At 55.9% G+C, this 24,491-nt stretch overlaps 7 protein-coding genes across 7 annotated transcripts; 4 read left to right on the top strand and 3 right to left on the bottom strand.

The window, feature by feature from the left end:
• Positions 1-511: 511 nt before the first annotated feature.
• SPBR_08545 (Prp8 binding protein) lies at positions 512-1,630 on the top strand (the record flags this gene model as incomplete). The annotated part of the gene is made up of 2 exons (XM_040766783.1): positions 512-1,505; positions 1,575-1,630. The coding sequence occupies 2 exons, from the start codon at positions 512-514 to the stop codon at positions 1,628-1,630; spliced, it is 1,050 nt and encodes a 349-aa protein (XP_040614891.1).
• Positions 1,631-5,120: 3,490 nt separating this feature from the next.
• SPBR_08329 (uncharacterized protein) lies at positions 5,121-6,881 on the top strand (the record flags this gene model as incomplete). The annotated part of the gene is made up of 1 exon (XM_040766567.1): positions 5,121-6,881. One exon carries the CDS (start codon positions 5,121-5,123, stop codon positions 6,879-6,881), a length of 1,761 nt encoding a protein of 586 aa, XP_040614890.1.
• Positions 6,882-11,094: 4,213 nt separating this feature from the next.
• On the top strand, positions 11,095-11,890 carry SPBR_08654 (cellular nucleic acid-binding protein; the record flags this gene model as incomplete). Its single annotated transcript, XM_040766892.1, has 2 exons — positions 11,095-11,188; positions 11,274-11,890. 2 exons carry the CDS (start codon positions 11,095-11,097, stop codon positions 11,888-11,890), a joined length of 711 nt encoding a protein of 236 aa, XP_040614889.1.
• A 1,385-nt stretch (positions 11,891-13,275) lies between these two features.
• Positions 13,276-14,160, bottom strand: SPBR_08619 (endo-1,3(4)-beta-glucanase; the record flags this gene model as incomplete). Its single annotated transcript, XM_040766857.1, has 1 exon — positions 13,276-14,160. One exon carries the CDS (start codon positions 14,158-14,160, stop codon positions 13,276-13,278), a length of 885 nt encoding a protein of 294 aa, XP_040614888.1.
• Positions 14,161-16,771: 2,611 nt separating this feature from the next.
• Positions 16,772-17,882, top strand: SPBR_08548 (NADH dehydrogenase (ubiquinone) flavoprotein 2; the record flags this gene model as incomplete). Its single annotated transcript, XM_040766786.1, has 3 exons — positions 16,772-16,942; positions 17,012-17,302; positions 17,529-17,882. The coding sequence occupies 3 exons, from the start codon at positions 16,772-16,774 to the stop codon at positions 17,880-17,882; spliced, it is 816 nt and encodes a 271-aa protein (XP_040614887.1).
• Positions 17,883-18,239: 357 nt separating this feature from the next.
• Positions 18,240-20,213, bottom strand: SPBR_08272 (kelch repeat protein; the record flags this gene model as incomplete). The annotated part of the gene is made up of 1 exon (XM_040766510.1): positions 18,240-20,213. One exon carries the CDS (start codon positions 20,211-20,213, stop codon positions 18,240-18,242), a length of 1,974 nt encoding a protein of 657 aa, XP_040614886.1.
• Positions 20,214-21,554: 1,341 nt separating this feature from the next.
• SPBR_08391 (uncharacterized protein) lies at positions 21,555-23,150 on the bottom strand (the record flags this gene model as incomplete). The annotated part of the gene is made up of 2 exons (XM_040766629.1): positions 21,555-21,641; positions 21,708-23,150. The coding sequence occupies 2 exons, from the start codon at positions 23,148-23,150 to the stop codon at positions 21,555-21,557; spliced, it is 1,530 nt and encodes a 509-aa protein (XP_040614885.1).
• Positions 23,151-24,491: the final 1,341 nt, after the last annotated feature.

Below are 24,491 nucleotides of genomic sequence, written 5' to 3'. Positions count from 1 at the left end.
GACGACGCAGGGTTGGGCGCGGCTGTGTTACGGTTGCGATGGGGGTTGGTTCGTCAAAGAAAGGTAATGTGCCGTCGTTCGCAGGGGTATCGTCGTCAACGTCGCCGGCGTTGTGGTCGTTGTCGGTTGTCGATGTTGCAATGGGGGAGCTTTCGGCAGCCGATTGTCTCGCTGGCGGTGTAATGCGTGCCTGCCTTGTCCAGTGGGCTCGAGTGCTCCTGCCATCTGGCGGGGAGTGCGATAAGGAACACGGCCCACTTTTATTCACCGATAAGGCCTTGCTCCCTTTTGGCGCAACTCGAAAGTTGAGGACGGCCAAAGGAAAATTGGATTTTGCGGAGCTTCAACCAGGCACCACGTGAACCAAACAAACGACAACCAACGTTCGCTACTGCGACACGACCCGACTACGTCCACAACCACGCTCGCGTCTTCAGAGGACATTACCCGTTTGTTTGGAAAATACGCTACGCTTCGCCTGTTTCGCGCTCTCGCACTTGCATGCCCCACAATGTCGGAAAAGAGACGAGCATCGGCGACGCAGCCCGGCAGCCAGCTGGTGAAGCGGCCGAACCTGGGCGGCAGCTCTGGCGGGCCGGGCAGCACTGCACTGATCCAGGCACAGCCCCGCACGAGCGGGCTGCAGGCGCCCGTGATGCAGCTGACGGGCCACGGCGACGAGGTGTTTTGTGCCAAGTTCGACCCGGCGGGCCACCTGCTGGCGTCGGGGTCCATGGACCGGTCGATTCTGCTGTGGCGCACGTACGGCGACTGCGAAAACTACGGCGTGCTGACGGGCCACCGCAGCGCCGTGCTGGACCTGCAGTGGTCGCGCGACGCAGACATATTGTTTTCGGCGTCGGCCGACACGCACCTGGCGAGCTGGGACCTGACGACGGGCGCGCGCATCCGGCGGTACGTGGGCCACGAGGAGGCGGTGAACGCGCTGGACATTAGCAAGCGCGGCGAGGAGATCCTGTACAGCGGCAGCGACGACGGGTCGCTGGGCATCTGGGACCCGCGCACCAAGAACGCGGCCGACTACATCCAGACGGACTTCCCGATCACCGCGGTGGCGATTGCCGAGGCGGGCCACGAGCTGTACGCAGGCGGCATCGACAACGACATCAAGGTGTGGGACGTGCGCAAGCAGGCGGTGGTGTACACGCTGCACGGGCACCAGGACACCGTCACAAGTCTGCGGGTGTCGCCCGACAGCCAGTCGCTGCTGTCGTTTTCCATGGACGCGACGGCGCGCACATGGGACATTCGGCCGTTTGCGCCGACGGAGCGGCATATACGGACGCTTGACGGCGCGCAGCCGGGGGTGGACAAAAATCTGACGCACGCCAGCTGGGACCCGCAGGGCAAGCGGATTGCCGCCGGGTCGGGCGACGGGACAGTGGTGGTGTGGTCGAGCGACAATGGCAAGCTGCTGTATAAGCTGCCGGGCCACAAGGGCAGTGTCAACGCGGCGGAGTTTTCGCCTTCGGACGAGCCGATCAGTGAGTTGATGGTCCCCACCCGTTGCCGAATGTACAAATGTTTATGTTTACTTCATAGCGACTAACCAGCTCTAGTTCTCTCTGCGTCGTCTGACCGGACGCTGATGCTCGGCGAGCTGAAATAAGGCACCACCGTCGTGTCTCCTGGCCGACCGACATGCCGCGCGGCAAGCACGATGACGTAGCGACACGCAGCCAAGTCTGGGTCTGCCTTGACCGGGTCGAGATGGTTTGGCTATGTCTACATATAATCCGGCGCTCGTCGACCTTGTCTAGACGAGGCTGCCAAGGAACAAGCAAGGCCGCGGATCGAGAACAGCACCAGGCTCTCCTCGGTGGGAGTCCGTGCCGCTATATACAAGTGACGGCTGCGCAGCCAAGCAGGACAAGTTGCCGTTTATGGATCTGGTCTACGAGAAACCTCGCCATGACAGTTGTTGACGACGTCAACCACCAACAAGGGAAACGAGGGACATCTTGGTTGGTACATGTTGTTGCCAGTTCAGGCTGCGTGTGCGATCTTCAGTACATTATGGCCCGGCTTTGTTTCTGCTTAATAGGCACAGACGGCACATCCACTATGCCTTGGCAAGTGGCGAGTGCAGAAGACATATCTGGTCGGACAGTGGAACGGCACTGGTGCTCGTGATTTCATGGCGAGGCATCTTTTTTCCACCAAGCTGCAGGACGCCTGCAACATGTCACCTTCAGATACAAAGAGGGTGTACGGGATACGTGGACATGCGCAGAGCCGCGTTCGAACCAGTTGGATGCGGTCTACCCGACCTGGCATTGGTGGCCGAGCCCTCGGGAGAGTACTTCAAGGGTACAATGTGTTGTATGTAATTTGTGGCGTTTTCTGGCATATCGTGATGATATATTTGGTTCATAGAGCGTGCATACCTTTCCTAATCACACGTTTATTTGAGACGCGATGTCCCTGTTGTCTCCCTATTCATCGGTGTACGACATTGTCAATGTTGGTTTGTCGTGCTTGGCGCGGACATCAATCATTTTTCTTCCTTCTTCCACCCTCTTTACGACTCTAGGACTCTATCAGCGTCAAACCGTTGAGAAACCAGTAGCTGCCACACTGCGCAAACACACCTGTTACGTGAGGCGCAGCCGACATGAAGCACTGGCATGAGAGTGTTGGCAACGGTATTCGTATCGTATCCGGACATCTCCCTCGTCTTTGGAGCTCAGGTTCACTGCTGCACGTTGATTGGCTGGCAGGTCTCCATTTCCAGAGGAAGGGTCTTAGCGCCCACGGGCAGAGGCTCAAGCCCAGTCCCGTTCTTTCCCCCAAAGAGAACCCGAAACACACGACAAACGCCCACACTCCGCGGACCCCTGCATCAATTAGGCAAGAGCATCGACATGGCCGCCCTCACCTCAGAAGAACGTCCAAGCCGCACCCTTCAATTTGTGTGCCCTTGTATGTTGTACGCAGTACTTTCACTCTGCTTCCGATTCCGATCTCCTTGCGCCTTTCGTTCGTGATTTCCTGATCCATGCTGCGACAGCCCCCAAACCACAAGCCGTGTCGCAGGAACCAACTCATCCCCCCCCCCCCCCCTTTTCGAGGCCCCCTTTTCTGGTTGTATTTTGCGACTCAGTTGGATCTTGGTCTCCCCTCCCGTCTTCAGTCCTTCAGAGTCTTTGTAGTCTTTCGTCTTTATTGGCTGTCTGTTGTCCGTCCTCCGCGGCCCCAGGAGTGATCGTCCTTTGCTCTTGCCGTTGTTGTGCTTCCCCTGACTTTGGACGTGGTCGTGCTTTCCTTAAAATGTCTGGTGCTCAGCGGGCCTTCTCACATGCATGGAGAAGGCGCCATGGACAGTTCAGCCCTGTGTCGCAGCCAGTCCAGTTGAAGGAAGCAGCCACGACGATAGCGGCGGTTACCCTGTCAGATTGTTCAAAGCTTTATGCAGGATAAAACTAGCAACTTTCTTACTGCAACAGTGCTACGTTATGACAGGCATTTTTCATATTCTCACATGCCAAACACGGCAGCAAAAGATCGCAGTGGAATTACGACATACTCTGGGATGAATTCCAAAGCCAGCGCCATGAAAACCGGCGGACGGAATCGGAAGTGGTGATGTTAAAGAAAGACGAAATAAAAACAAAAATGGGCAAAGAGACATACAGGAGAAAAAGTGCAGAGATACAGTGGAAGAAAGCACGGTACAGAGCTGTCTTTCTCACTCGTTCTCACCGTTGCTTGCCGTCTTCGAGTCTCCTGCCAAAGCCTATTCCTTTTCCGGGTTTGTGACGCAGTTGGCCCCCTACTGCGACTTTGCTCACCCCTGTCTCAGTCTGCATTCCTGGCGTCCCTCACGCATCGTGCACTATTTTCCCAATTTTGCACTTATTTTTCGTGCTCTATCACGGACTACTGCGACACCTCCCTCTCTCTGCTGTCCGTATTCGTGCCTCTTTCTATACTCACGACGTACTGTTTCTCTCACATTCCCCTGCTTGTCGATTGCCGTTTTCGTCCTCCCTACATCGTCTCGCCGACCGCAGCCCAGACCCGTCCGAGTACGTTGTATTGAAAGGGGTTTGCCCCCCTAGTATCTCTGTCGAAGCCGTGTTTACGTCACAGCTTGCTTTGGCGTCTTCTGTGTTCGTCGTCTAGTGCAGGTCCGAACCCAAAACAGGAGACGGCGCGAGCGGGCGCAACCTCAGACTGCGGTAGTAAGCAATGTTCTGTGTTCTGTGCTCTCCTTGCGTTTTCATGTGCGAGTTGGTGTGTTGTATTGGATGTGTTCGTATTAGTCTCGCCGTGTGTGTGTACCTGCATACGTTGTTTCGCCTGCTTTCCAAAGCATAATCCATTGGCAAAAAGCCTCTGTTTGTTCCTACCCATTTTCGGTCTTTTTCTTTCTTTCCAATTCTTTGGTTGTCGTTGCTCCCCTTCTCATTATTTTCTTTTTCTCAGTTCCTGTGCACTGCGACAGCGCAGTGTCTTTTCCGAAACGAGGCTCCCACCCCTTGTCCTTTCGTACTCTGTTTCTCACTTTCCCTCACCATTTCCTGACACATCCAGACGCACGCTCTCTCTTCTCTCTCTCTCTGTCACTTTTCTTTTTCCTGGATGACAACTCCGTCTTGAGGACAGACCTTGTCACAGGTTTTTGGCCTCCTGGTATTCATTGGCCCTCATCACTCATTCTCTTACTCCCTTGCCCTCCCATATTCTACAAACGACTCTCAAGTCTTGGCCTTTTTGTTTCTTTTGTTTTCTTCCTATCCTCACCTCCGAGAACCTCTCCGGTTTCTCTTTCCCTCTTTTTTCTTTCCTCTTCTTCCTCGGTTATCACTTGCAGATAACCGCTTTACGACTCGCGGCTCGTGAGACTCGACAAAGTACATTCGACACACCTCGTGGTTGACGACTGACAACGTCACGACAGCCTGGCAGCTCGAGGAGGCATCGGCAGTAAAAACGGTCGAACACCGCAAGAGAACGACAGCAAGGCGTGCAGGACACCTCAAAAAAGCATGAACGGCTCGAAATAGGACGCCCATACTGCTCTCCTCTCCCCGCCTCCGTCAAACACGCACTTTCTCACTGGTGCCTGTACAGCCTCACATCATTCCACTCTCGCAATGGACATCTTCCGCAATGCACGCCAGAACTTCCTGCGGCGGCAGGCCGAGGCCGAGCAGGCCGACCTAGAACGGCAACAAGCTCGTGGACAGGAGTTGCGGCAACAAGAGCGGCAGCAGCCACAGCAGCCCGAAATGCGGCAGCAAGGCACGGCACAGCCCCAGACAGCCCGCTCGTCACCTGTGAGTGCCGTCCTGCGCCGCTTCGCCGATCTGCCACGTCCGTCGATGCCTTCAATGCCATCGATGCCCTCCTTTGGCCGCGCGGCGCCCCGCCCGACGAGCAGCCACTACACCACAAACAGTCACGCCGGCAGCGCCACGACGGACAATGACGAAATCGTCTCGCCCAAAACACCACAATTTGGCTCTCTGGGGATGCCGTCCTTGCCCTCGACTCGCCTGCACCTGCCGAACCTGCAACGAACCTGGACACGAGGCTCGAGCGGCCCGCCGTCCCGGCCGGGCACGGCCAATGGTACTACCACCTCCACGACCACAACGGCAGCGACACCAGCTGTGCCTCCCACAGGCATGTCCGAGCCTGGGCCCATCGTGCCGGCCCAGCACGTTACCACCAGTCGGCACCGCAGCGGCAGCAGCCTGAGCGAAGCGGGGACCGAGGACGACCGCCGACGAGGCCGGCGGCGGCGCTTCGAGGGGGCGGATCCGGCCGAGATGCACCTGGCGAACATGGCCGACGACGGCCGGCGGCGGCGGCGACAGAACCGGCAAAACAGCGACGGAAGTGGGAGCGGGAGCCGAAGCCACAGTGGCAGCGGGAACCGGTCGGGCCGGCGGCAGCGACACCAGCGACAGTATGTCGTCGACATGGGCGTCTCGCCGCCCTACCCAGGACGCGGGCCGGCCGACCCAAACGCTCCACCAAAACGGTTCCTGTTTTGCTTCCCCTACATCAAGTCCCGCCGCATGCGCGCCCAGATCCTGCGCCTGTTCGTCTCGGGCACCTTTCTCACGCTCATGGTAGGCGTCTTCTTGGCCCTCTACATGACGAAGAACATTTACAACACCGAATTTGCCGTCCTCCTCATCCTCATTCTCTTGTGCACCACCATCTTCTTCGCCCACGGACTCATCCGGCTGTGCTTCATGGTAATCCACCCAATGTCGCCCGCCGAGGAAGAGGCCGCCGAGGAGCAGTACCGTCGCCGCCGCCGTGGTGGTCCCGCGGGCCTGCCGGACATGTACGGCCCGGGCGGCTACGCCATCCCCAACCAGCCCATCCGCGTGGTGCTGGCGCGCGACGAAGAGGCCGCGGGCCTCGAGAGCGTCACTGCCAAGATGCAGCCACCAGCGTACGGCTTGTGGCGGGAGAGCGTGCGTGTGGATCCGAACCGCATCTATTGGCAGCGCAACGAACAGCCGTCGGCGGCAACGACAACCACCGGAGGCAGCGAGACGACGCGCTCAACAGAGGCGAGCAGCAGCAATAGCAGCAACAGCAGCAGGAGCAGCCGCAGCAGCCGTAGTCGAAGTGCCACAATGCGTGGCGGCGCCGCCAGCAGTGTTTCCGATAGCAGCAGCAGGACAAGCAGCACCCACCACCGCCAATCTCGTGACGACAGCGATGGTGCCAGCACACGCGGCCGCCAGAGCCCACGTCCACCGTCGTACATGTCGGATGACGGCGTGCAGTATGTTGTCGAGGCCCAGCCACGCTCCATGGCACCAACGACCGAGATCCCGCTGCCTCAGCACCCGTCCGAGGCGGGGCGTACGGCACCGCGACCGGCGTGGTGAAGGCGAGAGACGAGAGTTGACGAGCACCTTGCTGTGTAGTTATACATCTGTAACAAATTGAGCGTTCATTGTTTTGTCTTACTTATTTTGATTTTTCTGTCGTTTTTGTTCGGGAGCGGGACGGGGGGTAATTACGGGACATGATTTGGGTTTGATTTTTATACCTGTTTGACACAGCATAGAGTGGTTAGCACATGGCGTTTTGACAAAGTTGGCCACGATTTGGGTCCCAATAAGTGAAGACGAATAGTTTATATCCCTCTCGCTGTCCTTTGAAATGAACAATGCACCGGCACCGGGGATTGCCTACCACTTGTAGCATGCGATCGAAATACATCACCGTTCCTTATTTTTGATGTATTTGTTCCAGAGGTAAGGTATTGACGGCTTCGATCTCTTCACACATCTTCGTGCACAAGGTCAAAAGCGGATATTTGCTGCCACCGGATGTCTGCATCTTTCCTTGATTGAAGACAGACTACCCAAGCCAACCGAAGAATAAGAGAAATCAGTGTTTGGCTATGTGATCCGCGGCGCACCGGCGAGTTTCAGTCTCTTTCTCCCATTGGAACGGTCGGCTGGTTGTCGAGAGACCGGTTGCCCTCCCCTCATTTCTTAAAGAAAAAGTGAAAACTGACATCGCCTACATCGGCGTCTGGTGCCAGGAAGCAAACGTATAAACGAGAGCTGCCCGAAGCTGATAGCACTGCTTCTGTTAACGGACCAAAATAGGACACTCATGGCTTACTGCAGCGTAGACTCTCACTTTGAGAGCCACGATACTCAAATCTGCCTCATCTGGTACTGTCGAACCGGCGCGGCACGTTTTATTGCAGAATCGAATAGAATGCTTTGTTCAACTCGTGCTGGTGCTTAGAACCGTCTCGGTACCATCAAATCGATATATTCCCATATTCCGTTCGTCTGCTAAGAGTGGTGGGGAGACAAGACTCGACAAGAGATCGGGACTAGGGCCAAAACCAGCAGGTGTGGAGTAAACAAAGGTGCTGCCCTGCGACCCTATTGAATGCATCGTCAAACACTCGTTCGGTGACGATCCTCTTTTCTTGCACTTTCGTCCTATTGGCTTTTTTCGGCGGTGAGCAGAAACGTGCCGTGGGAAGGGGGGACACGCATTGAGTTCGTTAGCCCAAAGCGGGCCAATACCGCTTCTTCTGTCATGGTGAAGCGTTTCGATACACGAAGCAGACCAATAACCGTGGCCATATTTGGCTGTCCTGAGAAGCGGCGGGGGCTGATTTGAAAGAACTAGAAAGAGCTTGTTGTGTGCTGGTACGATGGTCAGCTCCTTTCGATCAACTGATTCACTTGGTGGCTGTTTTTGTATATCACAATGTCGGAGAGCTATGCCGTGTGAGTGTGTGTGCTGAACTTTCGCGCTTGCAACCCAACGATGTTCTGCAACTCTGCTTTCAGTCAGTGCTTTTATTTGTATCCTCTCCCCTGTCCCTTCCACCTGCCGCCTTCAAACATACTGTGAAGGCCTGACAGGGCCTGGCCACACCTCCAGACTAGCCCCAATAAAACAGTAGACCGGTGACGGCGCAGACGCCCCTGGTTAAAAAACAAACCAAAAAAAAGAGCCCACGCGCGCTCCGACCCACTGGGATGTATTCCGTCTCAACTTTACCACAAAGCTCAGCGAATCCCCTTTGCCGGTTCGTCCCACAGTCGATGGAGTGTTCTGTCAACCAACGTTCTCTCGGAGCATGGGTGGTGTGTGGGCTGATGAGGGGGAAGAGAGGCGCGGCGCCTGACGAGAGACAAGAGACACCCCCATGTTGCTTTCTCGTCTTTCGTGTTCTGTTTCCCTTGCATGATATGTCTTTTGGCCTCCTTTGGGCTTTCCACCGCAACATCACAGCGCACTAGACCAAGTCGGCTGCCAAGCTACTCCGAGTGTAGCGGCGAAAGGGGGCTTGGGCGGGCGCACGCAGAGGCGATGAGAGGTGCATGTTGGGAATTGTTTGGTTGAAGAGATCAAAAAGGGGGCAGAACTTCTCCATGAAAAAGTACTGAAGAGGCACAAGAGACCATCGGCCAGGCACGAAGGACAAAGATGGCAGGTGCGTTGCAGTCCAGTTGCAAAGACACAGTGGGCAAGACACGCACGACGCACCGAGCGCATGAAAAGGGAAAGTGCAGGTCTCTCGGCTTGGATCAGTACTTGCCCGTTGTGAGTCCCTCGGCTACACGATAGTCGAGGCAAGTGCATCCCAGCTTTGGGGGCCTGTCCTTTCCGCACCGGCGCCGCTTTGCCACAAAGCCCATTGGCCCCAATGGTCAGGGCTGGTCAGACTAGGTGTTTAAGGCAAGGGCGATGGGCGATGGGCGACGGACGATGGCAACCGCACAATCGTGACCCGCACGGTACCTCGACTGTGCGCTGAACTTAGCGCCAATATTTCGCGAGGCCGCGGTACCCGCTGGGTATCTCAAATTGAGCACTCCTCCCAGTTGCGCCTCCCACTTTTGTGTTGGTGGGTTCTTCCCTCGTCCTGGATTCTCCCCTGCCACTGGCGCACCTCTGCCCGCCTTTCACGTCTCGCCCCTTCCGCTCCTCACCTTTTGCTCCGTAGTCGAGACTTACCAGCTCTTTCCTATTCGCCTGCCGCCGCCATACCAGTGGTCGCCTCCTTCCATAGGCGGTGGCCATCCCCACAAAAAGGCCCAAAACCTGTCGTCTTAGTCGCTCGTCGCCTCCTTCCCATAATTTTTTATTCATTTTTTTTAAACTGCTGTTTTAGTGTCGTTTTTATTTTTTTATATCCCTTCCTGCCTTTTCCCCCTCCTCTTTCCCTTTCCTACCTCTTCCTCCCCTTTCCCTCTCTTCCTCTCTCTTTTTCTCGATATCCACATCTCAATCATTTTGCTCTTCACCATACATTACATCCTTATCTGGGTTGTTGTCGGTGTTGCTGTCGGAAGAAGTTGACGAAGAAGCCGAAGTTTTTGGAAGGGATCGTTTTTTGCAGGGTATTTTGTCTTCAGGTTTGTCGCGCCCTCTTCTCAGTTTGTTGTCCTGTTCCTTTGGTTCCTTTTGATCCTTTGTTCTCCGTCCATCTCCGATCTCTCCGATCTCTCCATATTCCCCTCCTCTCTCGTCCTTGAGTCTCTTCTCTCCTCCCGTCACTGCATATACTCTCGCCGTCGCTCCTCTCTCGATCCACCTCGCACCACTTCTGCGCCCACCACATCACCGTCGTCTTCCCTGCGACAGCTGTTGGCCTGGAGCGCGTCATATTTCGCCTCCCGAATCTGGAGCTGCGTATCCTCGTCGCGACGCACAGTCGACAGCCTCGCACTCAACGCCTATTCTCCGACCGTGTGACCATGCCGGCGTGGCTTCCTCGCCCGTCTCACGCCCGCTTGGGAACGCGGCCGCTTCGGTACCGACAAGCTTTGACTTGAGCCTCAACTGCCTGGGATTACAGACGCGCACTCACAGTCACAAACAACGTATGCGATTCACCACTGTCTCTATCTTCGACTGCGTCAGCAAATGCACTGGACTTGGCACCACCGTGTCGTCGTTTTGGTCATCGCCACTACGATGTCGCGCCACGTTGTCTGCCACAAGGATGCAGCCAACCAATCTATCGGGACTTTGGACTGGGGTTCCAGCCGCATTCTGCACGTCTTGCATCCATTCCTCTTGCTCTGTGCTCCCACCATGCACTGCCTTCCCGCCTCCCTGTGAACGCGCTCTACCGAGGTCCTTCCACTTCATCCCATATGGCTCTCACCCCGTTGTATCGGAGACTCTTGTGCTTAGAGCGCCCTCTCGCTTCACATTTTCAAGACGCGTCCGACTTCGGTCTTCTCTCAATGCCACAATGGCAGTTGGTAGAGCAGCGGCAGAGAATTGCAGCGCGAGGCGATGTCGCACAGGCTCATGCGCCTCATGCATCCTGAAAGTCGTGGGTGGACAAGGCAGGCCGTGTGCGACGAGTTGTGCTGATCGGGACAACTTAATCCACACAACGAAGTTCGGGCTGTTGATCGGGTTCGCACGTCACTGCTCTGCACCTCTTCAAATTTTAACACTGCCCTTTACATTGCACACCTCCACAAGCCTGGATCACAGGGACGGGACTCTCTGGGTTCTGACGGAGAACATTGGTTCGCCTCGTCCTTTTATTTCAAATAGCCACTAACATGAAAATTCAGACCTCTCACACCCACATACATCATGTCTTCTCTCTCTCGTCGTGCCTGCTACAAGTGCGGCAACGTCGGCCACTACGCCGAGGTTTGCTCGTCCGCCGAGCGTCTTTGCTACAACTGTAAGTGGATAAATCCAAAAAGCGAAGTACTATTTCGCGTTTGCGCCGTTACAAAAGCAATTGTTGACATTACGTTCCTTTACAGGCAAGCAGCCCGGCCACGAGTCCAACGGCTGCCCCCTGCCCCGCACCACCGATGCCAAGCAGTGCTACCACTGCCAGGGCCTCGGCCATGTGCAGGCGGACTGCCCGACCTTGCGCCTGACTGGCGCCTCCACCGGCGGCCGCTGCTACAACTGCGGCCAGCCCGGCCATCTGGCCCGTGCTTGCCAGGCTCCCAACGCTGCCGGCGTTGGCCGCGGCGTGCCTATGATTCCCCGTGGCGGCTACGGCGGCTACGGCCGCGGAGGCTTCGTGTCCGGTGGCCCGCGCCCTGCCACGTGCTACAAGTGCGGCGGACCTAACCATTTCGCCCGCGACTGCCAGGCTCAGGCCATGAAGTGCTACGCCTGCGGCAAGTTGGGCCACATCTCGCGTGACTGCACTGCCCCTAACGGGGGCCCCCTCAACACTGCCGGCAAGACCTGCTACCAGTGCGGCGAGGCTGGTCACATCTCGCGTGACTGCCCGCAGAAGAACCAGGCCAACAACACCACTACCGACATCCCCAGCACCGCCGATGTGCCGATCGCCCAGATCCCGGTTGATGCCAACAACGTTGCGGCCCCTGCCCCCGTCGCGCCCATTGCCCCTGTTGCTTAGGCGGCAATATCTGAACAAGCAGTTTTGATGGAGAGGAATTCGGCGCCTGGCAACAGCGATGACATTCAACGCAAGCGCAGCGGAAGTCCTTTGATTGCCGTACGCCGTTGGAGGCGTCGTACATGAACAACAAAAAAACCATGTGCTGCGTCGCACTTCCTGTTGTCGCCGAATTCGTTTTGTCGATTCTCGCTCGCCTAAGGGCTGTCTGTTTCTGTTGGGGGTTTCGACTCCTTTTGTGCGCTGCTTGTGATCGTTTCGCCGTCTTTTTTTTCAAAGACAACCCCAATACCTCGTTCTTTGCTTTTGTTTTGCCACGCCCTTTTTGTCGGGATTTCGCACGTTTCTCCACTTTCTCGCCCTTTTTATGTCTCTTTTGACATCGTCTCGTTTTCGGTATTGGCATAATATCCTTTTTCTTTTCGACATGATCCTGCGATTTTCAACGGCGTCAACGGTTTTTTTTCCACCCTCTCTTTTTTTTATTTGATTCTCTGAACGAACGCGAAACGAAAAGTACACGACGCACCGAACAACTTTTTTAAATTTTTCTCGGGTCCAACAAACGGAATATCACGATTGGGGGAAACAAGAAAAAGGAGAAGAGGGGAGGCCAAGAGAAACGAAAGTGGAAAGTGTAGTATGGGGAGAGGGAAGAGAAAGAGAGAGAAGAAAGAGAGAGCAACAAAAAAGACTGTCCGACGTTTCGTCTTTTGAAGAAGCAAGCCCTGGCGGAAGAAGACTAAAAAAACATGCAATTTTATTTTGCTCATGAATGTCGTGTTGATGATGTTGATGCTGTTGATTGAAGATGAAGATGGCTGATGCTGGTGCAAGTGAGGAGGGAGTTGGAAACCAAAAGAACCAAAGAAAAGAAAGATGAAACGAACGTAAAGCGTCATTGCTCACCTTTTATGCTGGACTTGGGCCATATTGCATCCGCCATGATACCCCTTCTCGCATTTGTTTTGATTGTTCGGCTCGGATTTGACTGAGGAACTTGGAGTTGAAATGTTGCATTCTTGACGAAGGTCGAGTGTCAGTAATGACGATGAAATAATGAAATATCCAACCACTTAAATCGTGACTTTCACCCAAGTGAGTCCGTCGTGAACTGAAATAAAAGAAACAGGCGAATCCATGCGGTGCAAACAAATTGTTGCGGTGTAGTGTATTTGTGAGAACAATGTGCAGTATAGTATTCAAGAGAAGCGAAAAGAAAGAAAAGAAAAAAAGAAAAAAGAAAAAAAGAAAAAAAGAAACGAAACGAAACATTAGGGGTCAACAGTTGTGATTTCACACACCCTAAAAAATGGATATTCACGTATTTCCACAGACAGAATAAGCAAAAAAAGGAAGACATGAGACGACCTTTGGTCAGTCCATCAATTTGTCGCATAGACGGCCACGTACTGCACCTCCATTTGGCTGGCGGTGCCGCCTTGGGTCGCGCTGTTGGGCGCACCGGGAAAATCGCCGCCCACGGCCACGTTCATGACAATGTTGAAGCCACTCGCCGCCAGCGTCCGCCACGTCGCCTCGTCGAGCTGCGCCCCCGCGAGGGTAAAGAAGACCGTCTGGTCCAGCGCCCACTGGATGGTCTGCGCCTTGTAGTCGCTGCTCGTGCGGTCCCACGTCATCGTCCACGTGTGAAACGCCGCCGGGTCGGGGACGGCGACGGTCGCGCCGCGGCCCGAGGGCTCGTTGCACACGCCGCCGTTGGCCGTGGTGCCGCAGTGGGCTGTGCCAAAGCCCATGGCCACGCCGTTGCGCAGCTCCAGAATGTCGAGCTCGCCGCACTGCGGCCAGTTTGTGCCCATGCGGATGGCCTCACCCAGCAGCCAAAAGGCGGGCCAGATGCCCTGCTTGGTCCCGGCGGGCCCGTCGCCCATGCGGATGCGGCCTTCGACCCGTGTCTTTTGGCCAGCCGCGGGCAGCCAGCCGCTGGCGGACTCGACGCGGCCCGAGGTCCAGCCGCTGCCCGGCCCGGACGACTGGGGGTCCTTGAGGGGCACAATCTGAAGGGAGCCGCTGCCACTCAACTGGAGGTTCTTGGTGCTGCTCGAGTAGACCTCGGCCTCGCTGTTCTGGTTGAGGTAGCCGGTAACGGTTCTCCAGTTGTTGGCATTGGGCGGTGTGCCTGCCGCGCCGGCAAACGTGTCGTTCCAGATGAGGGTGAATCCGGGATAGCTGGGCGGCGCGGTGGCGGAGACAAGCAGGTTGGGGAGAACGGCCGCGGCCGCGGCCGCGAGGAGAGACGCCGTGTACATGCTGAAAGGAGTGACTCGAAAAAGTGTGAAGAGCAAAAAGGCACGGTGACAATGGTAAAGAAAGACTGCCGCTGAAAATGAGAGACGGGTCTACAGATGCCAGATCTGTAGTGGAAACCAAAAATAAGAAGAAATGTCGCCGGCGTTTATATGTATTGACGTCGAGTCGAGGCGCGTCAGGGGTATATTACAGAGACGGGAGATGGGTATCATGACATAGCCTTGGACCAGCCGCTTCCAAGCGACGCTGTTGGAGATCTTGCGTGAGTAGAAACTGAATCGGCAAGGAGAGCGAGAAGGAAGGCAGGCAAAACAGACGAGTAATTAAAAGAAACGTGGGAGAGGCAAAGAGGATGCAAACGACACAACCAACAACGCTGCTTTTAATTTGCAAAAACGCGACAAACGTGAGAAATCAATAACAGGCAAAAGGAATAAAACACAAGCGAGAGAGTAGGGGAAGCAAAGACGCAGGAACAAGACCAAAAAGGAATACAAAAAGAGGCCCAGCCAGGAGGCAAAGGGGCAAACGGCATGACAGCGAGCTCATATATAGTCGTTGAAGTGAGGGAGACAATGATGAGGGGGGGGAACCGGGCATGACGAAAAGGTGTATGGACACCTCCTTCAAGGCGCTCGGAGCGCACCACTAACACGACATGCAGGGCGGAAGAAGGGTGGATGCTTTGGGCGGGTCTTGGAGAGGGGGAGAGAGGGATACTCGGACAGTCAGAGAGATATGAGATGTGGTTAGACATAATGGGAGGCTAGACTTTACTTTTGATAAAGACGGCTCGACCAAGAGGTCCGAGAGGCAAATAAGAGGTGTAGAAATACGACATATATTGTCAGGAAAGTTTATTAGAGCGCGGACTGTTGCGGACATTAAAATGGACAAAAAAAAGATGTTCTTTTGATTTCAGGAATGCTGGACAGGGAAAGACAAATACTGTCGTTTGAATTCTTTCTTCCTTTTCCTCACAAATGGACAGATGGCCCGTCCATAATGTGTTTAGTTCAGAAATACGGAACACAGAAAGCCCGTAGACCAGAAGATTGTGCGCATTGCGATATGTCGTATTTCCGTTGTGTCTGCCGGCTTTTGGCGCTTTGAATCAACTAGCCATGCACCTCTATGGTCAACCGCCTCGTTTGTTGTCTTCCGGAGCTCCTACATCTTCTCTACATAATTCTATTTTCTCGTTGAAGTTTCATAGTTGATATTTTGGTAAACTGTATTCGCTGGATCGATTCAGTGGCCCCGATCCTGATTAGTGAGAAGCACACGATTGTTGGTTGTTTGACAATTCGCAGAACCAGGCAGCGGCATATGCAAAGCCACACCACACTTGGCAACTCTGCCCTCTACTTATTGTCTTATCTTGTACCGGTCTCTGGGTATTCAGAAAACCAGTTTTGCCGACAAATGCCCTGCTGGCCGACGTTGGTCAATGGAGCGCCGAGGATAAAGTCAAATAAAAGAATGACAAGCGCGAAGCACAACAATCAAATCCTGACCGTTGCCTCCCAGGATCTGCAAACTACGCTCCGTGCTTGGACACGGAGCTGGCGCCTCTTCTGCAGCACCGGAACGTCACCCGTTGGAGGGCATTTCTCATATATCCAATGCCCGCTCCATTTACCCAAAACGCCCGTCTTTGGCACGCTCCTCGCTGTGCCGCCACCCGCCGTTGTTGGTATCGGTTATATCAACCTAAGTACCAGATGCAAGACGTAAGTGTGAGAGAGAACAAAACGAATATACGGTTGCCAAACGAGAGTCCCAGAGTATATGCCACTTTTTTGTTCTGCCATTAGTTTTCTTAACTTCTATCTCCGAGGCGAAAACAAGTTTGCTAAATATGAAACAAAAAATGCAAGGAAAACCTGCAAAAAACGTTTTAAACCCCAAGTTATTTGCAAAGCCTACCTATTATACCTTTGTTTAAATCGAACCTCCAGATTTGCACATCAAAAGCGTACTCTCGAGACAGACGGTGACGGTGATTCTCAGATGCCACCGAATGTGACCGGATTTGGGTACTGTGAATTGGATTCTGTCGGAAAACGGCCAGCAGACATATCAATTACGGAAATAAGGCTGCCACATGCTTTTCTCTCTTCCAAATGAGTGCATAGACCTTCGCCGTCAACATCGCCGCAGTCTTCGCATAGCCCCTATATATGCATATTATATAGCTATAGTTGCATATACCACCTCGTAAGAGAATATTACTAAGCACTGTTGAAGGCCATAATTCAACCAATCACAGTCTCCCAATTTGATCTGGCAAGGGCCCGACAAAGCAAAGCTAGTGTCCCGGCCGCTTCCAAACCGTAGTCGAATGGGAAAATCGAGAGACGAGGCTCACGACCTGGAGCGCTGGTAGAATTCCATATCCCCACGACCACAAGCGCGCACCATAGGTCCACTCGGTATCCGACGACGGATCCAATTGTCTTGTTTTGGCAGTCGGCCCCAAACGTGCGACTTCAATTCCTCGGCCCCTGGCGTCTCTCGTTCGCTTGAGCCTTTTTCCAAAACGTTTCAACGACCCTCAACGACCACCAGTTATATACCCTCTCTCCGACTTTACACACCACCGCTCCAATGGCCGCCAAGCGTATCTCCTCGACCGCCCTGCGACGCGCCGTCCGCTCCGCATGCGGCACCGTCGCTCCCCACCCGGCCCTGGCGGCTGCTGCCGCCACCGCCGCAAAGCCCATGCAGATCCGTGCCCTCTCCGCCTCTGCCCGGAGGGCCAGTGATACCCTCATGGTGGTGAGTCTACATTTAGGAGGCTTCTCCTGTTTCGATTCCTTGCCTTGTTGGTATACTAACGTTTGTCAGCACCGCCACACCCCCGACAACAACCCCGACCTGCCGTTCAAGTTCTCGGCCGAAAACGAGCAGGTCATTGCAGAGATCCTCAAGCGCTACCCGCCCCAGTACAAGAAGGCCGCGGTCATGCCGCTGCTCGATGTCGGCCAGCGGCAGCACGGCTTCACGAGCATCAGCGTCATGAACGAGGTGGCGCGTCTGCTGGAGATGCCGCCCATGCGCGTCTACGAGGTGGCGTCGTTTTACACAATGTACAACCGGACGCCGGTGGGCAAGTTCTTTGTCCAGGCATGCACGACGGTAAGTCAGCGCCAACGAGAGAAACGAGTGAGCGAAGCGAGCGAGGAAAGAAAAAAGGATAAGCGAGTGAGCGAAGCGAGCGAGGACAGAAGAAGAGGAGATGCGAGTGAGCGAAGCGAGCGAGGACAGAAGAAGAGGAGATGCGAGTGAGCGAAGCGAGCGAGGACAGAAGAAGAGGAGATGCGAATAAGGCCACAAGCTGACTTTCTTATAGACTCCCTGCCAGCTCGGCGGCTGCGGCAGCGACGCTGTGGTCAAGGCGATCACAGAGCACCTGGGCATCACGGCAGGCCACACGACGGCGGACGGCCTGTTTACGTTCATCGAGGTGGAGTGCCTGGGCGCGTGCGTCAACGCGCCGATGATCCAGATCAACGACGACTACTACGAGGACCTGACGCCCGAGACGGTCAAGGCGCTGCTGGACGGCCTCAAGGCGTCGGCGCTCGACACGACGGGCAAGACGCCCTTACCCAAGGCGGGCCCGCTGTCCGGCCGCGACACCTGCGAGAACAGCGCAGGCCTGACGTCGCTGACAAGCAAGCCGTGGGGCACGGAGACGACCCGGAGTGACCTGTAGGGGAAGAAGATGGCCGAAAATAGGGGATATGCACTGCGGAATACAGACTATGGCAGTTGGCCATGCGTGTGAGGTACACTTTTATGGATGCTACTGCAATGGCAGCGTGAGCGAACAGTCACAGGACACGAGGACAGATGAGATGGGCGGCAAGAGGTAGCGAGCTGTCTTGTATATAACCAAATGCTAAAAATCATGTATTGCAACTTATATCTTATGCCATCACTGCGTAATCTATCTGTGTAGAACGTTCATATTCAATTTACGACCCAAAAGATGTCATAGAAATCAAGCTAAATCGGTCCAACAGAGCAAAACACGCCAAATCATAATGAAAGTAAAAATTCCAAGTCATCGTTACTCGCGCGTATCGGCACCCAGACGGAAAATCCAGGCATCGCCCAGCCGCTGGTTCTTCTCGTTCAGGCCGCCAAAGATGACAATGCCGTTCTCCTCCAGCTCGCCAATCCGCGAGCTCGCGATCCAGCCGCGCGCCTCCGGGCCAAACTCTGGACCCTCGCCCGCCGTGTCGTCATCCGCGTCGTAGGGCGCCGTCACCACGCGCGACCAGCGGCCCTCGCCGGCGCCCGAGGCGCCGCCAAACAGCCGCCGCGGCAGCACGTAGCGCACGGCATTGGACACGCTGGCCGCGCTAAAGTTGTCCGAGGGCACCTGGAAGGCCCAGACGTCGCGCCAAAACGTGCCGGCAGCCTCGTGGCCCGTGCCGCTCGGCGTGCGCTCACCCAGTGCCAGCACCAGGTACTCCCAGCCGCCGCCCGCAGAGATGGTCTCGAGGCTCGAGACGGAGCGGTCGCCGGGCCAGGTGGCGCCCGAAACCAGCGGCGCAGCATCGCTGTCACGCCCGGCCGTCGCCTCTTCGGCCGCGGCCGAGTCGGCAGCGACCGACGCCGTGTTGGACACGACGGGGCTGGTCTCGGCGACAATGCTCTGCCAGGCGCCCTTGGCAGCCAGGGTGACGTCGGCGTTGTCGACGCTCGTGTCCGTCAGCGTGTTCAGCTCCAGCTGCAAAAAGTCAAGGCGCCCGCCCTCCTCGGTCGACCCGTTGAAGCCGCCAAAGCGGTACAGCCGGTTGCGGCTGATGCAGATGGACGTGCCGCCGCGGGGCAGGCCAGGCGCCGACGGCAGCGCCTGCCACACACGCGTGCGCACGTCAAAGGCCCACAGGTCGTTGGTGCGGCCACCGCTCGCCAGGCAGCCGCCGTGCACAATGAACGTGCCATAGCCGTCGCTGTCGGCGTCGCGGGCGCGCGCGGCAATGTTGCCCACAATGGGCCGCTGCGGCGTGCCCACCTCGGCCATGTCACCCTCGACCCACTCCTTCCAGCTGCTGACACGGCCGCGCTTGGCAAAGGACGACGAGAGCGGGTCGTCGGCGCTGGCCGGCAGATCAGAGGCCGTCGCCGCGTGGTAGCTGCGGGCCTCGGGGAAGATGGGGCGGTTGACCGACGAGGGCGCCGCCGCCGTCGTGGCCACTGTGGCTGCGTGGCCCGTCTCGGGCACGGCCTGGAGCGGCACCGGCGCCGACGGGGCCAGCGGGTCCAGGAAGCTCCAGGTATGCGTCTTGGTGTCAAACACCCACACGCGGCCACGCTCCTCGAGCGGCTTCATGTCCGGCCCGCCCCGGCCGCCAAACAAGAAGATGCGGTTGCCAATGACGGCCGTGGCGTGCCCGACACGCGGTGACGGCACATCGCCCAGCGCCGGGCCCGGCAGCGGGATCTCGTCGACGGCACCCGTCGAGTCCTGTTCGGTGACCCTGCCTTTGCCTTTGGCGTCCTTGCTGTCGAGGCCGATCGCCTCGGCCGCCTCCCCCTGTCCCTCGCTGCCAGTGGCTGTGGTCGCCGTCTCCGCCTCCTCACCGCTGACTGTGCTGTCCGGTGTCACCAACTGCGGCTCGACAATGGCGACAGGGTCCGACTCCGGCGGCGGCTCCGAGATGGTCAGCTTGGGCGCCTCGGGTACCGCCGGCTTCTTGGCCGGCGCCGCCTTGATGGTATAGTAGTCGGCCGAAGCGCTGCCCGTCGGCAGGACCAGTGCGTGCATGACGTTGTCGACGGGCTTGCGCGCATTGACGCTTTCGCCGCCAAAGACGTAAGCGGTGCCGGCAATGACATTGATAGAGGACGAAGAGCGGGGCAGCGATGGAATGGCGACGCGCTGCCAGGTGCCCTTTAGGGAGTCATCCTGTGGGGCAGCGGACTGGGACGACGAGAAGATATTGCCGAACGTGGTCTTGGTCGGCGAGAGCGTCTCCGGAAGTGACTGGAGGAGGTCTGTTGTGCGGCGTTTCAGCTGTTGAATTTGCTCCATTTTGGAATATGCGGGGAGTTAGGATGAGAGATTGTGAGAAGAGGATAATGGGAAGTTGTGGTGGTAGTGTAGAGACGGTGAGGAAAGAAGAAGGAGCGTTGGAGACGATGAGTTTTCAGGTAATAAAGGAAAGAGCGAGGCGTCAGCAAGGAAGGAGGAGAAGTGGCTTGTTTCGTCAGATTGAGGAGGATCAGCTGCTCGGCTGGGATGACGACGGCCCTTGAGGAAACTGCGACTCTACTTTACGGAGGATGCACCTGCCTGTAATTGATGGTTGTTGTGCACCAATGAAGAAGGCGCAGTTGGTGCAATTGGCCTAGGCGCGCCTGCCCTGATGTGACGTAAGACTAAGTTGCGGATCGACAAGCTGAGCGGGACACGTTTCTGGCCGTTTCAAGGTACCAGAACGTAGTGCTAGTGGCTGCTATGCGTCTCCTTGTCTCAGTGTAGTTAAGCCTGTGCAGAGGTATATTTAGTGTGATTACATGACATGTAACGAATTACATGACATGTAACGACAACGCTCACGAGAGAAGGAAGTACGCTGCCCTTTGGTGGCCATTGAGGGAGGGACGAAGGACCAATTGTGCATCGCTCCTGCCTTGCGGGGCGAATGCCCGTTTTCCCATACAAAAAAGGAAAGTGTTAGGATGCGCGCAGTAGGAGAGGCAGGAACTTTGAACTGCGACTACATCAAAGGGAAGGAAGCTAGCAGAGTTTCAAAGTCGACGAAATGCGGACGACTGCTTACGAAGCCTCACTCTAACGGCATGGCTTCGCCAGGTCATGCAGACTGCCTACATCTACACGAGCGCACAAATTGACCTGAGATGAAAGGACATTTAGGTACAAGTAGTCGTACAGGCGGTCTGGTGGTGGTGAAAAGGCAGCACAGGACGGCAAGATGTAGGAGCCGCTGAGTGTATGGTTGCAAGTATTTTATGCAGCCTGACGGAGAGAAGACAGGGCGAGACGCTGATGAATTTCACAATGTACTGTACTCCGCCTGGCGAAGGAGGTTAAGTGAAATAGATAGTAAAAGAAGCGCTGACTATAGTATCCAACGTGTATATGGTGAATCCAAGATCGAGCATGGGATAAATAATAAAATGCAAATCAATGGCGCCGGCCTTGGGCCATGACTATGGGATAGAACGAAATACATGTTCGGTGAACTACTACAGACGCTTTATCGCTGCTTGATAACTTTTGACCAAAAACAAAGAAGGTCTCGACGACGCGAAAGTAAACCAAAGACACCGTCCAAACTTTGAAACACACGCAGGGCAAGCCGGCCAAGACCCTTCAAAAGACTATGCATGTGAAACCCAAGGTATGGCTTTATGGTGGCACATGGTTGGGCAAAGAGTCCTGAATCTGGATCGGATGCTTGTCGAGACTCTCGTACCACTGGATAATGCTGCCGATCTGTGTGTGTTAGAAACCAGTCGTGGAGCAGTCACATTAAAACGTGATACAGTTCGCATTACTTACTAAGAAAGCCCATGAGCCGATAAACGTCGACAGAGTCGACGCGTACGTCACAGCCGCGCTCGTCGCCGCGCCAAAGCCCAGCGCACCGCAGAGCGTGAAGCCAATGGCGCCAATCATGTTCCACAAGCCAATGTGCCAGCCCAGCAGATGCGGTGCCGGCAGGTACCACTTTCTCTGTGTCTCCAGCATGAAGAGCCAGCTCGACACGATGAAGCCCGTGCCGCCAATGACTTGCGGCGCCCAGAAGGCGCCATTGGTGCCGGCCGTCGACAGGCGGTCGGCAACCGGCGGCAGACCCGTGAACCCGGAGATCCAGAACACGGTGGCGCCAAAGAGCTGGATGAGACAGGCCCAGAAGCCCATTTCGCGAGTGTACACGGTGCGCAGCTCGGTCCACGACGGGCACCAGGTCCACCGACGCCGCTGGGGGTGAATGCGGGTGTCGTCGCTGCCGGTGTCTGAGCTCGTATTGGCATTGCCCAGGTCGCTGCTGCTGGTGTTCACATTGCCATCGTCGGGGACCTCTGTGATTGTTTTCCCACCCACGCTGCTTTCTGGGACACCGTCTTTTGCGCCACCATGACCAACGCCCTTGTCCTTTCCGCGACGGCGTCCATTGCGCCGCCGGGAAAAGAGTCGCGTCCGCTCGACATGCGCGTGTTTGCAGTCGTCCGGGCTCGGCTGCAGCGACAGGAAGCCGCTCTCCAGGGCCTCCTCGAGCGCCCACCCAAAGCAGTCGGCGCGGTTCTCGTTGACGGCCTCGAGGAGGCCCAGCACAGCACCCACTTCAAAGATGCTTGCGCCGATCACGGCCGTTATTCCACCGCCCGTGGTCTCCTCGCCCGCAAATTCGGTCCAGGGTGCCGCCAGCGGCAGCCACACGAAGAACGAGTTGATCACCCACACAACTGACCCGATCGTGAAAATGATGGCCACGTCGTACGACACGTCCCAGACCGGGTAGCGAACGAGCATCTTCCACAAGATATGGGCGATGCCGCGCCATGAGTTGGTGCTGCGCGGGACAGCGCCGGAACCCGTCGTGCCCTTCGTCTCGCCCTTCCCTCCTTCAGGAGACTGACCTCCATGGAGGCTGAGGTGCCGATGGCGGAAAAAATCGTTGGTGAGCACAATGGCATGGCGACCCTTGCGGTTGTCACGACTGCGCCAGACCTGGTACGCGCCATGAACGTGGTTTTGATGCTGTGTGGCTTGCGGGGCCAGCGTGGACGGTGGTTGTTGCTGTTGCTGTTGTTGTTTCTGCTGTTCCTGGGCAATGTTGTCACCTGGGATGTCGACATCGGCGCCGGCCGGCGTCTTGTACGGCTTCATTGCTGGGACCTTGACGTAGCGAGTCGTCGGATTCAGAAACGAAACGGGGCTCGACGCGTGGTGCGCGTTGGCGATGCGCCGTGGCAGATGCGCATGCCGGTCTTGGCTCATGCTTGGCTGACGTGTGTCGGACGCAGTGCCGACGCGCTCCAATTGAAGACAATATATGGTGGTCAGGGAGAGAAATGGAGCGTGTTCCGCAAGTGTCAACAAAAGAAAGGCGACATAAAAAAAGAAAATAATTAGGACCTCTAATACTCCAGGAAAGGAGGTGACGATACGATGTGTCGTTTGTCCCTTCCCTCGTTGAGCCCTGAGGAGATCAAGGTTTTGCCAAGAAAAGGAGCGACGGGAAGCCCACGAGATGGAAGGAAGGACCAGGACTGGTGCTGTTTCAGGGGGGGGGCATTTTTCCTCTTGACGTCAGAACAATGTCGCTAGTTTTTAGTGGTATTTTGTGAAAATATCCCAAAACGGGGCCTGCCGTCATAGCCGGCGTCTAAACGGGGTTGTCAACACCTACCAAAAGTGGGTGACTCCACACATTAAGACGAGATCACACTGTTGCAAGCGCTCAATCTTGCTAGCGCCATGGGTGTATTTTCCGCACCATTAGCAGGAGGCTTCTGGGTGGTGGCCGTACCTGAGATGTTCTTGCACAGCACGCCATCACCAGGGCTGGGTCGCAGGCTGGCTTCTCCCTAGGCCAACAGCGTTGAAGCCTCCAAGCCTCAACTATGGCTTGCTCCTGCAGGGCTTCCCGCCTAGGTACAAAAGAAGGGGGGGGGGGGTTCTGATGCTTGACCAGCAGTTTTGGGAAGGTACATCACAAGGGCGGCGACAATGCGAATGACGAGGCATATAAGGAATGGTTTGTCCTGCTTGTCTTGTCATGAGCACGAAGACCTCAGCATCCTTCAGCTCACCATTTTGACTTTTTCACACGCCGTGTTGCGAGCCAGAACCGTACACCTCTCTTAGTCGCATTTATATTCCAGTCCTATCATTCACAAACCTACCCAGTGTCATATCCAGATACTCAACAGCACGTCCAGAGCGCAAAGTCTGCGTTGCTCAGGCATGAAGGTGTCAGCCCAACATGGAGGCATGGATACAAGCATATCAGGCCGGACGCACGGTGTCATTTATGCCTCAGGCAACAACCGCCTCTCATACTTACCCTCAGTCTTCTTTTTCAAATTTGTATTCCCAAGAGCACCCGTCATCCGCGCCAACATAAAACATATTGCACAATGTCGTTGAATCTTTCCAACTTGTCTCGGTTCCAGATACAAAGATTTTTTCAGGAGAACACTGCTGTCACACAGGAGCAATGCAACGAACTGGCTCGACACATAGCTGGCAGGCCCGTCACCGCAACACCGAGTCAAGGTGGGACCAGCTACACGGTTGAAGGTGGCGATGTTGTCGTCCAGTTCCGCGCTCCAAATT

Source organism: Sporothrix brasiliensis (genome assembly GCF_000820605.1).
Source record: "Sporothrix brasiliensis 5110 chromosome Unknown Cont22, whole genome shotgun sequence".
NCBI lineage: Eukaryota > Fungi > Ascomycota > Sordariomycetes > Ophiostomatales > Ophiostomataceae > Sporothrix > Sporothrix brasiliensis.
The sequence above is the reverse complement of the archived record's forward strand: the minus strand, read 5'-3'. Positions and strand labels throughout refer to the sequence as shown.